This window comes from Perna viridis, chromosome 5 (assembly GCF_037379345.1).
Source record: "Perna viridis isolate PV_CMFRI_1.1 ecotype Kerala chromosome 5, ASM3737934v1, whole genome shotgun sequence".
Classification (NCBI taxonomy): domain Eukaryota; kingdom Metazoa; phylum Mollusca; class Bivalvia; order Mytilida; family Mytilidae; genus Perna; species Perna viridis.
The window spans coordinates 11,800,057-11,815,679 of record NC_142449.1 but is presented as its reverse complement, the minus strand read 5'-3'; the positions used below and the strand labels follow the sequence as shown (position 1 = coordinate 11,815,679).

At 36.6% G+C, this 15,623-nt stretch overlaps 2 protein-coding genes across 2 annotated transcripts; both read left to right on the top strand.

Annotated features, from left to right (window-relative positions):
* The first annotated feature begins 6,961 nt into the window (after nucleotides 1–6,961).
* Nucleotides 6,962–10,471, top strand: LOC148616043 (uncharacterized). The gene is made up of 2 exons (XM_088582686.1): nucleotides 6,962–7,074; nucleotides 7,189–10,471. Exon 2 carries the CDS (start codon nucleotides 8,082–8,084, stop codon nucleotides 10,467–10,469), a length of 2,388 nt encoding a protein of 795 aa, XP_088438812.1. The 5' UTR covers nucleotides 6,962–7,074; nucleotides 7,189–8,081; the 3' UTR covers nucleotides 10,470–10,471.
* Nucleotides 10,472–10,512: 41 nt separating this feature from the next.
* Nucleotides 10,513–14,977, top strand: LOC148616042 (uncharacterized). Its single transcript, XM_088582685.1, has 2 exons — nucleotides 10,513–14,776; nucleotides 14,891–14,977. The coding sequence occupies exon 1, from the start codon at nucleotides 10,513–10,515 to the stop codon at nucleotides 14,434–14,436; it is 3,924 nt and encodes a 1,307-aa protein (XP_088438811.1). The 3' UTR covers nucleotides 14,437–14,776; nucleotides 14,891–14,977.
* The last annotated feature ends 646 nt before the right edge of the window (nucleotides 14,978–15,623 follow it).

Below are 15,623 nucleotides of genomic sequence, written 5' to 3'. Positions count from 1 at the left end.
AAAACAGGAATCTAATCAAAGCATTTTTACTTAGTTTTTCACTTTTTTGACCAACGTTTTTGTATAACATATACAATAGTATATTGGATGTTCGCGCGGCCTACGTTTACATGCAAAATTCACCGTATAATGGAAGTAGAGCATGGCATAGTTCATTTCAATGGAAATTTGTTAAAATGCGAAGGGAAAATTTACCTCTGAAGAGTTGTTCCTATAACTATATTGATAAAAAGTTGTTTAAAAAAAAGTGATTCCGAAAATAAGTTGATTTTCAATTTGAAAAAATAAGCAATTGAAATCATTCCATTATTCACGCCTTCAAACAACTTATTGGTTCATGCGCGGAATCACCGCATATTTTTTTACGTTGACAAAACAAGGTCATGAATTAGTATTTGTATTTCCTACCACAACGCTTGTTACTCCCGTAGTGGTATTAATTCAATGTGGATCCTGAAAATTCGAAAGATCTTTCGGAGAAAATCAGTTCAAGGCTATTATCTGAATATAATAGTATTAAAACCTATGATTTTTCAACACTGTATATTTCTATTCCCAATACTTAAAAAATCCCGACTTAAAAACATTAAACATGGTTGTTTTTCCAAAAAAGATGGTACACCTAGATACAAATATATATTTCTTGAATTCCAAATCATCTTCCAAATATACAGAGGAAGATGTTTACAAAATGCTGGAATTTTTAATCGACGACATATTTGTCCAGTGTGTTGGACATGTTTTTCAACAAACGGTCGGCATTCCAATGAGAATAAATTGTGCTCCTTTACTTGCTGACCTATTCTCTCACTCTTATGAGGCTGACTTTATAGCTGATCTGATCAGAAAGAAAGAATATCGTTTTGCTAGATCCTTCAATCTCAGTTTCCGCTATATAGATGAGTATGATCTTTAAACAATCCTAATTTCGGGGATTTGATACATCGCATCTACCCAAAAAAACTTGAGATAAAGGATACTACAGGCACTGTGAAGTCAGCCTCAGATCTTGACTTACACCTAGAAATCGATGGTAAAGGAAAACTATTGACCAAACTTTACGACAAACGTGATGACTTTTCATTCAGAATTGTCAACTTTCCTTTCATCTGTGGCAATATCCCTTCAGCACCTGCGTATGGAGTGTTCATATCACAACTCATACGTTATACCAAAGCTCGCCGAAACTACGCAGAATTTTTGTATAAACAAATAGGCTTCTGGAACAGGGTTGTGTTGCTACAAGATTGAGGTCATCACTACAGAGGTTTTATGGTCGTCACTATGAACTCGTGGATCGTTATGGTGTATCCATCTGCACCATGAAAACTAGTTTATTCAACGGGTCATAATTTTCCTTTCCTCGGTTGTCTACCCCGTACTTGACTTTTTATGAGCAACTCGGCAGATGTATATAGAAAAGCAGAGGACGCTTACCCTACCGGTGCACCTGGTCCATGCTCCTGGTTTTTAGTGGAGCCCGAGTTGCTCATTTGCTTTTGTAACTTTGTATGTATGATTTTAGTTATTTTATGTTCTTTGTTGTGTATGTCTGTCTACCATGTCTGGTCTTTGTCCCCTTATTACATTCTTTTGATTACCCTATAACCTTGGTTCCCTTGATTACTCTTAGTATACAATAAAAACAAACTTTCATCGCTGTTTCATAGATCTCTGGAACTAAACACATGGAAGCACCTGCATTAGTTTAGTATTTATACTTTGTCTTTCCTTAATTGATTTCTTATGATGTTGCAAACAAAACATGAAGGAGCATTGTAAACTCATTTATTTACATTTTGGCTAAGACATTTGATTGTTGAACGAAAATACACCTACTATTATTGAAAACATCTATCATTAATTGTCGACTTGAGTAAAATATAACTTGCATGATCAAGAATAAGAAAGCAATGAAGGGATTATAAATCATCTTATTCAATTTAAAGATACCTTCTTGAGTTATAAAACTATGTAATGATAAAAATAAATAGACAGCAGAAGGAAGGATTAAAATAGCAATTTCTTATTACTTCATCGAACCATTGTGATGTATGATTACTTTGTTCATAAAACATGTATTCAGTGGACTCCGGGTTGCTCAATTACTAATGTTTCTATGTGCATGTTATTTGTTGTTGTTTTGGGCTTTGTCGTGTGTGTCTGTTTTAACCAGTTTAGTCTCCACCCTTTGAATATATTCTTTTTACCCATTCATATCGAAATGATCTTTTGGCACCCACGTCCCCAAGCCGAAATTATTTTTAAGCACTTTTGACCCAAGGCTGGAGTTATTCTTAAGGAAACTTGAATTTCTATTTTCAGACATTGTTTTTTAAATACAAATTCGTACGCTAAAAAACTCAAAATGTCAAAAATGACATTTGAGGATTATCTTGATCTTGTTGATTTCATTAAACATCAATAGCTCGTTGTTTTACTAAACAAATGGGGAATTCCATTCGAGCATTTCACAAAATGGCGGGCAATGTTTGTATTACATTTAATAATTTGGTTAATGAAATTGCCAAGGACAAATTAACCGCATTTTGTGGTCGGAAATCCAGTCGTCCGAAAGGGCTTTTCTTCGTGAAGACCGCAAAATATAATCGAACAAACTTTTAGACTCGTGCCCGTTTTGTCCATTTTTCATCTGGAATTATTCAGTATAGAGTTTTATCGTATAAAATACTTTCATTCGACACAAACGAGTTAATTAATAATAAGAAGAATACGAACAGTAAACGCAGTTGTTATCTCGTTAAATTCATTTCTCAAGGCGCAAAAGGTGTTGTATTAATAGAACTGGAATGACCCATTGCTAAGGTAATTACGTAATCAACATTGCGGTCCGCGATTCAGTTACACTCAATGGATCGAAGAAAGTAGCAAATTATAAGCGGTTTTACTTTTCTGGTGGTAGCATTTTAAAATAAATTTGGAATAAAACAATCACAGACTTGTGGGAAAAGGAAGTTACTTCTATCGTGATACATGTGCCAAGGTTGCACTTGTTGTTTCTGTAATTATTTTCTGAATTCCTGTCAAAATGTCGTCAGATTCTGATATTGATAAATTTGAAGGTTTTTATCAAGCTGAGGTTAAGGAAGCTGAAATTAGACTTCAAAGTTTATGGCAACTTCAAGGTAAACTAGGGGATGATGATACTGATGCTGATGGTCAAGTTATTTCAGAAGAATCTGATACTGATGGTTTCCTTTGTCTAGAAGAAGATGCCAGTTAAAAAATGGTCGGCATGCCGTATTTACTTTTCATGAAGGATGTCTTCCTAATCCTTTCGACCCCAAAGACAAAACAGGGTATTCAGGGAATATGGAGCAATAGAAAGAGCCCCTCGACTTCCTTGAAATATTAATGAGTACAGCATTCATTCAATTTCCAGTCACTGAAACTCACAGGTGTGCATAGTATCAAAAAGGATTGCATCCAAATAAAAATAAAATGTTATGGTCATGTCCGACAATATATATGAGATGTGCTCTTCGTGGGCTCTGTTTCATGATGGCAATTGATCGGAAATCTTCAACAAAGATGTATTGGTCATCTTATTCATTTCTTCTCTCTACTTTATTTCCACAAATTTAAGCAAAGGTCGCTTTCTACAGATTATGAGATAACACCATTTTTTTCAGTTCTGAACATGAACCTTTTCCCGACAAAGCAAATTTCGATTCTCCCTTGTTGACCACTTCAACTCTCACTTTTAACAACAATTCACCCCAAGAATAAACATAACTATAGATGGGACTTTAAGGTAAATAACAGTTCTGACAATTTATGCCTTAAAGAACTCACATATGGGGAGTGAAAGGCTAGAAGAGTCAACAACTTCCTATGTTTATTATATTGATATTTATTCCGGTAGAAATGGAAATCCACAAGAAAACCCTGGGTCAAATGTAGATATAAGGTGCATACAGAATTCAGTTTTACAAACAGGGGTTATCATGTTTATACCGATACCTGTTGGCATCAATGAGAGGTGTGAAATGAAATTTAAACAAAAGGGATGTCTTGTTGCCTCAGTATGGAAAGATAAGAATAATGTCTACATGTTGCCAACTATACATGACAATGCAACAACAAAAGTTCAAAGAATCGTGAACCAGGACAAAATTTTCTCTAGAGAACCATTTCCATGTCCCAAGTCTGCCAAAGATTATTCAACTTACATGGGAGGAGTAGACACGACAGATCAATATATCCAGTATTACTGCTTCAAAGACAAGACAAACAAATGGAGTAAACGTATTTATTTATGCTGATCGAAATTTCGAAACTGAATGCTTTCAAGTTATTACAGTTGAGAACAAACTCTAGCATGACATTTCTAGACGTTTCCATCATATTTTCTAAGGATTTGATGGATGAATCTACTTCTACCATCATGTGAGGAGACCAACATTGGCACCAGTTGAAAACCGTCTTACACAGATGTACATGCTTACAGCTTTTAAAAAGTAGTAAAAATGCCACCACTGCTATAAAAGACATAAGAACGATGAGGCAATACCAATGAAATAGAATTTAGATGTTGCTAAATGTGGTAAACACATGTATCTACCACTAGCAGAGGATGTTGCTAAATTTCACACCAAGAGGGATTGCTATAATTAAGACACTGAAAGTATATCTATCATGGATGAATTCATTGTACATTGTTACATTTATGTTAATTAGTACAGTTACTAAAACTTTATTATTTCTTAACTTTATTGAGAATAATCTTTGCAAATCAAAACTTTCCTTACTATCCATATTTTTTTTTGCTCATACAACAAATAATCATTCACATTTTTCATGCATAATTGGAGTCTTAGAACGAGGGGGAATACTCTAAACAAAACCTTGTGAAAGGAAAAAAGACATGCAGGCCAATTAAATACTGAAAATAAATACTTTGTAAACCTTAAGCAATTGCTAGTACTAGCATTCAGTATGAATTCAATGTACATGTATAAACATGTATGAAATAGAAGAATGATAAATCAAAGTATAAAGAAACGTTATTTTTTTCAATTTTACTGGTTTGTTCCTACAATGTATTTTTTTACAGTTAAATGTTATAAAGATTCTTGTTGGTATTTTGCATTGCAGTATGTAGTTTTATCTCTATGTTTTAATTTGAAAGTTAATGCTGTAAATGTTAAAAGTACAAGCTCTATAAATATAAAAAAATAAATTCTGAATAATCCCAGTCTGGAAGAACAATGTTCCACAATGTCTCTCTGTAGTGTGTTATAAATAGAAAAAGATTTACTGAGAATTACAATTTGGGAAGTTCAAATGTAAGTTTCACACGGAAGTGCGTTTTTAGGTACAGAGCGCACAGGCAGCGATCTAATCCAAATCGTCCATTTATCTAATTGAATTTTCTTTCTTTGGCTGCTTAAGCTGAAGGTTAAATATAAACAATTATGGCGGCAAACAAGTCGCGAGATAACTATGGTGAAACGGCAGTTCCTTGGAAAAAGCGCCACCAGAAAGGTGAACCATTTGATTTTAAAAGTTCGTCGATAATTAACAATCAATCATTTCCTCAACATGCTTTGTAATAATAATGGGTACAATTTATGGTTTAATCAGGGACGCAGAATACATAGCAAAACTTTCAATATTATCACAGGTACTTGTTTTGTTTCCTTGTAAACTTCGATTGTATTGAGTATAAAGTAGTTTAATTTATCCAGCATATATATTGTTATTTTTGTAAAATGGATCCCTAATCCTTCTCGCTAAAACGCATATTGAATTTATTCTCTGAAGCGACGTTTCTTCGTTTGTTATCACGTGCATTGATATACGCGGCACTGAAATTTTGCGAAAAATATTAATTCAGGGTTGAAAGTGTTAATTACTGCTTAAATCTTGGTCCCCTTCATAAGATGTAAAAACAAAAATTATCCTTCAAACAATTGTAGTTTCCATGAGTAAGAATTTGACTCGAAAACAGACCGAACATTTGCGATATTCAAAATAACATTCTGACGTTTTTGTTCAGGCTTGTGTATCAAAATATCAAACCTGAACTATTCTTACTCTTGTACACATTATCTTGGGTTCCTTGTCGATTAAAAGGAAACTCCGTTTTGATTTGTTTTGTTTTGTTTTGTTTTGTTTTGTTTGTTTGTTTGTGTTGGTGTTGGTGTTTGTTTTGTTTTTTTTAATTTTTGGTTTTGTTTTTGTTTTTTTTTCGCTTTGTTTTGTTTTGTTTTTTTTTTCGCTTTGTTTTTTTTTTTTTTATACTTTTTTGCATTGCGATTTCTTACTGAATCTAACACTTTCATCGTAAGCTTAGCAGAATTATTTTACAAGATCGTTTACTGAAAATAAGTCATTTCAAATATAGTAAACCCGGATGACTATATCAATGTTTTATTACGTCGTTGTAAGTATGTAGTCTTTATTTAATTTGGTTTGCAAATCGTCATTTGGATGCAGCAAAAAAAAAAAAAACACACTTTTTCATTAATTCAGTTTTTATGCCACAGAACAAATTAACCTGTGCAGGAGCTCGTTTAGCTTTCTTTTATTATCAAAAAAGACTAACACAGTCTGCTAATATTAAACTTAATATATGGTTAATTTATACATAGATAAAAAAAATTCACAAGTGTAAAATAGGGGTATAATAGTTTATCATTGGATTAAAAAACAAGCAAGAATTTAAAACTTTTATTCCTAACAAAAACCTTTACATGCTAGTATTTAACTGTGTCATGTAAACTGAAACATCATACATCGTATCTTGATGTAAATGATTTATTTACAATCATATATCAAAATGGGAGATATAATATTGAGTAGTCAGCATATCGTTTAGTACATGTAGTATATATCTATAATCATATTTGCTTATAATCTCAGGAATACTTCTACAATACCTTAGCGGGGATGGTTTTTTTTTTATGTATGTACAAATGTATATGGGTACTGTAACTGCCACGCTGCAGCAACTGTATTTTAATCGAGATTTCACCATTTCCGGTTAAATGATTTTGTAAATGTTCACTCGACACGTTCGACACGAGGCATCATAAATGGCCCATAGAGGTAAATAATAATTGTTCTATACATTTTCCATATCATTCGAATTTGTTATATGAATCTTCGATAACTTTGATACATTTTCAAGAATTGTAAACAATGTTTCTTTGATCTTTTCAGGTTTTACGTACATTCAGCAACTTGCATAACTTCAGATGTGTAACTTTGTATGCGTACATGCGATGTAATGGTTTTGAAGAATAAAATATGAACATTATTTGCGTCAATTTATAGCCACAGTGCGATGGCTGCTACAGTAAAACCTCTCAAACAGTTATGAGCCGACAGAAGATGAGTTGTGTACAACAAACGATTCAATGGACACGGATACAAGTCATACGGGTGAGAAGATATGAGAACTATTTAGTGCGTTTTACATACTTTTGGATATGATTAACAATTTGGATTCGATTTTAATTGTAAGTGACCTTTATTAACTTTATAAACATTTGTACAGTTAGACATGCCCGTATTTTGATTGACACTTGATGCACACGTGCGCGTATAAATGTGTGTATAAATACAGTACTTACCTTTTTCAACGTCCCGTACGAACTGTGAATTCTGATACAGTACTTACCTGTTACGACGTCACGATAAAAGTGCGTTCCAATAGAGTACGGACCTGTTACAACGTTACAAAGAGAGCGAGTTTAATTACAGTACGGACCTGTCATAACGTTATTTATGAACAGTTTTCTACATACAGAGTGTGCCTGTTTCAACGTCACAAATAAAGTGTTTTGAACTACAGTACTGACCAGTCTTGACATTAAACTCTGCCTTTTGACATTTTACTATGATGTTTTGATTTTTGCCTTATCATATGCGTTTTATGTCTTGCATTTGTTATATGTTATGCATTGCTATATTTTTCACATGGGTATTATTTTGTGGTTGAGTTAAGGCAATTTGTACATTTTGCATTGGTTATTACGTTATATTGAAGATACTATTTTGAACCAATTTTAATAATCCAAACTGAGGTTTTATTTGATGGTAATTAAATCAAAATGTCTGATAGTAATTTACCTGAAGGTCCTATTCGCAAAAGTTCACGTCAGCCTAAACCATCAAGTAAGGGTATATGGTGGCAATTAGATACATTAGAAAAGAACTTTAAAAGAACTTTGTCTACCTGGAAAACTTGTTGTAACAAGATAGAAGTCTTGCTTAGTGACAGTAGAGATTGTTTGGCTATAAGAAGTCAACGCGACAATTTATCAGAGCGCGCAGATCACGTCATTAGCATATACAAACAATTATCACGGCTAATCGAAAAGGAGTGTCAGACCGGCGAACATGTTGATTTAGGGAGAGATATTGAAGATGACATTATTGAGCGGTATGAAGCATGCGAAAATGCTCATTCAGACATAATGAAGCGAATTTCCTTAAGATTAAAGGAACTGGAGGAGGATTCTTCAGAAATATCGTCACGAAGGTCATCTCGAAGTGGTTCTGTGAAATCTTCTCAACATTCACATAGAAGCACACGTTCAATAAGATCTGAAACAGCCTCTAAGGCAGCCGAACTTAAAACGAAACTGAAGTACCTAGATGTTGAAGCAAATGCAAAGCTGCGATTAGAAAAGATTCAAACCATGAGAGATTTAGACATTGCCGAGGCTAAGTTAGAAATAATTGACGGCACAGAAGATGTTGCGTCTGAATTAGATGAAGCTAAGAAATCGTTGCCTAAAGCTGACCGGTTGGGCCCGTTTCTTGAAAGTACTGTCAAATTCAAGGAAACACAAAATATCACATATAGTCCATTAGATTGGAAATATGAAGCACCAAGCTGTAGACAGCCAAATGTAATGATCGATGAGGTTTCACCACGTACCGCAGGAACTGCTCCAGAAATTGTCAGTGCGTCAGTCCATCAGCCTTCGAAAATGGCAGTCAACAATGGAGCATCAATAAATGCGTCCTCAAACTCTGTAACATTGAATCCAAACATTAGTGACTTTGTACCGCAGCAATCATATTCAGCAAACGTTCCTGTACAAGGTACGCGGATGTATCCACCGACAGGAAGCCACTACGTTCCGATCAACAATCCAGTATCAATACAAGGCCAGTTATTAACGTCGACGTCAAGTCCTGGAGTAGCGTCAAATGTTAACAATCTTGATTCTTCACTAACTACGATAAGTGATATCGCCAAGTCGTTTGCCGAGCAAGTGAATTTAAGCCGTCTTCCACCTCCGGAACCGTCAATTTTCCAAGGAGATCCACTAAAATATCCGAATTGGAAGTCCGCCTTCCAGACATTAATCGATCAAAGGCAGATTCCGTCTTCTGAACGTATACACTATCTGAGAAAATACTTAGGAGAATCTGTTCGAGATGTCGTCGAAAACTTTTTCTTATTGTCGAGCGAAAATGCATACACAGAAGCGAAAGCACTACTAGATCAGAGATACGGTGATCCATTTGTCATTGGTAATGCCTTCCGTGATAAGCTTGAAAAGTGGCCTAAAATTCTACCGAGAGATTCTAAATCGTTACTGAGATTTTCTGATTTCCTAAAGCAATGTGAAATCGCGATGGAGAGCATTGGAACGCTGAATATGCTCAACGATGATCGGGAGAATAGAAAGTTGTTAACAAAACTACCAGATTGGATAGTGACACGTTGGGGCAGAATAGTCGTCAAACACAAAGAAGAACAGAAACAATTTCCACCGTTCAAGATATTTGTGGAGTTTATCTCGCAAGAGGCGAGAATTGCGTGTGATCCTGTGACATCGTTACAATCAGTAAAGGGAGATTTTGTTCCAGGTCTTCGCAACAACGATAATCGTCGCGGATTCACAGAAAGACGACACGACAACCAAACTTTTCGTGGACGTACTTTCATGACAGACACTTCAGAGAGGAGCACAACAAACATGTCTCGCACCGATTCGAAACCGAAAGTCAAATGTTTGTGTTGCGATCAGTTTCATGAAATGGACACTTGTAAGGAGTTTCTTGCAAAAACAGTTGAAAATAGGAAAGACTTTGCGAGGAACAACCGACTTTGTTTTGGGTGCTTAGGTTCTGGTCACGTTTCTAAGCGGTGTAACAAACGTAAACAATGCAACATTTGCCAGAAGTACCATCCAACATCTTTACACGGTGATTTGCGAAACCCTAATACGTCTAACACAACCCCGTCTCCGAGTGCTTCATCTATCGATAAACCAGCCACAAAGGATGTCAAACCCGAACGTTTTTCGTCTCAAACTGGAACAGTATTTATGAGTAATACGGAATCAAGTGCTAAAAGTTCGATGATAGTTCCCGTATACGTTTCACATGTTGACACTCCAAGCGAAGAAGTACTCGTCTATGCGTTACTTGACACTCAATCAGACACTACATTCATTCTATCTAAGCGATACATATCGTAAATTAGGTCTATCAGGAACAGATGTGAAGTTGTCGTTGTCAACGATGTTTGCCGAAAACCAAATTGTAGATAGTTGTAAAGTGAAGGGATTGATAGTACGAGGATTTGATAGTTCAGTCCGGATTCCTCTTCCGACAGTATTTACACGAGATGTGATGCCTGCAAATAGATCACACATACCAACTTCCGACATGGCTAGACACTGGCATCACTTAAACAGAATTGCGGATAAACTATTGCCTATACAGAACTGTGATATAGGGTTGCTTATAGAATACAATTGTCCACGTGCACTTATACCAAGAGAGGTAATACCTTCGTTGAAGGATGGTCCGTATGGTCAACGAACTGACCTAGGATGGGGTATCGTTGGAATAGTGGACTCGACCCGAAACGACGATGATCAATTAGATTCGATTGGACATTCTCATAGAGTGCTAACGTTTGAAGTACCGAAAGAAGTACCTAACGCAAACGATCGTTTTATTGTGTCCATGAGGTCAAAGGTTAAGGAGATAATCAGTCCTTCAGACTTAACCCGAATGTTCGAGATGGACTTCATTGAACATAAAAACTATGAGAGACCGCTCTCACACGATGACAGAAAGTTTCTAACAACCTTGCAAGAAGGAATTCATGTAAACGATTCACATTACGAAATGCCCTTACCGTTCAGAGTTGGTCCACCGAACTTGCCGAACAACAAGTGTATTGCTATACAGAGATTGGCGTATTTGAAGAAAAGGCTCCGTAATGATGCAACGTACGCTGATCATCACCAAACCTTTATGAACAATATAATCCGAAATGGGTTCGCGGACAGAGTCCCGGAAAATGAACTGAATCAGGATAGCGGTCAGGAATGGTACATTCCACATCACGGAATCTATCACCCGCAAAAACCAGGAAAATTGCGAGTAGTCTACGACTGTAGTGCTAGATACATGGGACAGTCGTTAAATGATCATCTACTGCAAGGCCCAGACCTTACGAACTCTCTCATAGGCTTATTATGTCGATTTCGTAAAGAATCTATTGCGGTCGTTTGTGACATAGAACAAATGTTCCATCAATTTAAAGTAAATACTGAACGTCGGAATTATCTGAAATTTCTGTGGTTCGAAGATGGAGATCTTACTCGGGTCCCAGTAGAGTATCGTATGAGTGTTCATCTATTCGGTGCAGTTTCGTCACCAGGGTGCGCGAACTTTGGACTTAAACAACTTGCGAACGATTATGAAGCTGACTTTGGACAGGAAGTAGCAAACTTCATTAAGCGTGATTTTTATGTTGACGACGGGTTGAAATCTCTGTCAAGTGGCGAAGAAGCTATAAGTCTTATCAAGGGAAGCATCGAAATGTGCAGTAAGCGTGGAATTAGACTACATAAGTTGTTGTCAAACTCGAAGGAAGTATTAGCTCAAATGCCCGAGAAGGATTGCGCCAAGGAATTGAATTTGAACCTCTCTTATGAAACGTTACCAACGACAAAGACTTTGGGAATTCAATGGTGTATCGAATTGGACGCTTTTCAATTTAGAATATCACTTAGTAGCAAACCACCTACACGTCGTGGAATGTTATCTACGCTAAGTTCAGTGTACGATCCTTTAGGTGTCATCTCACCAGTTATTCTCGTTGCGAAGCAACTGCTACAAGAAATGTGCAAGGATCAAATTGAATGGGATAGCCCATTACCAGACAGTGTTCAGATGAAATGGGAAAGATGGAAACGCGAGTTGCTAGCCCTCGAATCTTTGAAAATAAACCGAAGCCTTAAACCCGTTGATTTTGGAGAAGTTAAGACAATTGAACTGCATCACTTTTCTGATGCGAGCTCAACAGGTTATGGACAGTGTTCCTATGTTCGACTAGTCAACGCTCAGCAACAAGTACATTGCTCACTTGTCATAGGAAAGTCTCGTGTAGTTCCGTTAAAGTCCATTTCTATTCCTAGGTTAGAACTTACTGCAGCTCTGACTTCCGTGAAGATCAGTACACTACTTCACAACGAACTTGACTATGCGAATGTTGTTGACTATTTCTGGACTGATAGTAACGTGGTCCTCGGGTACATTGCGAATGACTTGAAGCGTTTTCATGTTTTTGTTGCAAACAGATTTCAACAGATCCGTAGCGTTACAGATCCCTCTCAGTGGAACTACGTAAACTCTATTAACAACCCAGCTGACATTGCGTCTCGAGGATCAACGCCAATCGAATTAGGTCGATCGAGTTGGTTTTCTGGACCAGATTTTCTATGGAAGACCGAAATCGATTTCAGAAAGGACAATCCGGATACTTCACACATTTTATTGAACGACCCGGAAGTGAGAAAGGCCAAAGTGTTTTCCACAAGTACAAGCTTACCTAGTCAGAGTTCGATACTGCAAAGTCTGGAATACTTTTCGAGTTGGAGCAGAGCCAAACGTGTGATTGCAATGTGCCTTAATCTAAAGGATACGTTGCTTGCGAAACGTCAGAAAGTTGCTTGTGCTCCGATAACTGTGAATGACCTACACCGCGCTGAGATTGAAATTGTTAAACACGTTCAAAGCATTGCATTCAAAGATGAAAAGGAAACATTGCAATCTTTGCGTTCAAACGGAGAGTTTAGTGATAAGGAGTCGGCTAGAAAGCGAAACGGTGTTATGAAAGGAACGTCGTCATTGTATAGACTTGACCCTTTTCTGGATCCGGATGGATTAATTCGCGTTGATGGTCGCATACAACGTGCAGATCTCGACTCAAATTTGAAGCACCCAATTATCTTACCAAAACGTTCTCATATCACGGACCTTGTCATACGTCATTACCACGAGCAGTCACAACACCAAGGACGTGGAATTACTACGAACACGATACGTTCTCATGGCTTTTGGATAATTGGATGCAGTTCTATCGTCTCATCCCTTTTGTCAAAGTGTGTTATATGCCGAAAGTTACGTAGTCAGACACAAATCCAAAAGATGGCAGATTTACCATCCGACAGACTTGAAGATGTACCGCCGTTCACATATTGCGGAGTTGACCTATTCGGGCCTTGGTACATTAAAGAATCTCGAAAAGTACTCAAGCGTTATGGAGTTTTGTTTACCTGTTTGTCATCACGCGCTATTCATCTCGAAAACTCCCAAGACACAGACTCTTTCATCAATGCCTTGCGAAGGTTCGTTTCGTTGCGCGGACCTATACGGCATATTCGATGTGATCAAGGAACTAATTTCGTAGGTACTGAAACAGAATTCAGAAACGCCATGTCTGAATTAGACTTCGATCAAATTCGTCAATATCTACTCGATGGAAATTGCGATTTTGTACAGTTCAAAATGAACGTTCCCTCAGCTAGCCACATGGGTGGTATCTGGGAGAGGCAGATACGTACGGTGCGAAATATTCTTTCACAACTTGGAACCCAGTTAGATGATGAATCCTTGAGGACTTTAATGGCCGAAACTACAGCTATAGTGAACAGCCGACCACTAACAGTAGAAAATCTAAACGACCCGCTTTCTCTCGAACCTCTCACACCGAATCATATATTGACTATGAAAACTAATGTTATCTTACCACCACCCGGACAGTTCATGCGAAACGACATCTATTCAAGAAAGAGGTGGAGGCGAGTACAGTTTCTTGTTAACGAATTCTGGAATCGATGGAGGAAAGAATTTCTTTCGAACATTCAAGCTAGACAGAAGTGGATTGCTCCGAAACGAAATTTGCGTATTGGTGATATTGTCTTAATTAAAGATGACAACCTAGCGAGGAATTTGTGGCGCTTAGATCGAGTGTGTGGTGTGTATAAGGATAATGACTCTTTAGTTCGTAAAGTTAAACTGATCGTTGGTTCGCCAAAATTGGATCGTAGAGGTGCTCGTAAATTCAAACTATCGGAACTTGAAAGACCTATACACAAATTGGTGTTACTTCACGAGACCGAGGATGATTCCCAGCCGAGGAGCTAACTGATTGACTCAGAGACTATGTATTGACGATAGTGAATTTAGATTATGCGAAAATAGACTTTGAGATCGTGCGTTAAGTGCTAGAACTTTCAGTTTTGGTAAATCTATTCAGACGTTCTTAGTTTATGATAATCATAGTCGAGAGTACTAGTATTTTTATATGCGTAGTTTTTGTATCTTTACTTTCGTGGGAAAATTAGTTAACTAATTTTAGGGAGCCATGTAACTGCCACGCTGCAGCAACTGTATTTTAATCGAGATTTCACCATTTCCGGTTAAATGATTTTGTAAATGTTCACTCGACACGTTCGACACGAGGCATCATAAATGGCCCATAGAGGTAAATAATAATTGTTCTATACATTTTCCATATCATTCGAATTTGTTATATGAATCTTCGATAACTTTGATACATTTTCAAGAATTGTAAACAATGTTTCTTTGATCTTTTCAGGTTTTACGTACATTCAGCAACTTGCGTAACTTCAGTTGTGTAACTTTGTATGCGTACATGCGATGTAATGGTTTTGCAGAATAAAATATGAATATTATTTGCGTCAATTTATAGCCACAGTGCGATGGCTGCTACAGGTACATCACAACACAAAAATGCCTACCTTTTTTCCAAGTATACAAAAAGGAACATCGAAATCCAACATTAAATTGTACACAAGAAGAACTCAAAATAGACAATATCGAGTAAGAAATTCAACTCAAGCACCGATAACTTATACAATGTGAAACACTAGAAATAATTTCGTTATCTGACAATTACCGTAAATAATTTATGATATAGATCAAGTCAGACAAGTCTGACTTATGGGCTGGTGAATGTACAATAAAACAAAGTTCAATGACGGCGACACAGAATAAACATGGATAGCAATTGAATTCAATGAAAATCAGTTTCCTACTTATCTAAAATATTAAAAAATTGTAGTGTTTTGATCATGTTGAAACACAACGTTTCTTTTATTCCTACTTTTTATCATAATATATGAAACGTTGCAAGAACAAGCAGGACTCTGTATGCCAGGCGTTCAGTGTATATATGTGTGTTTTAATGATTTTGTTTAATTTCACCATCATTGTGTCGTTTTCAAAGTCTTTGTTGTCTTTAGTAGTAAAAAATGGAATAATTATGGTGATACCACACTGCTTGACTGCCAGAAACATGATATAAACAA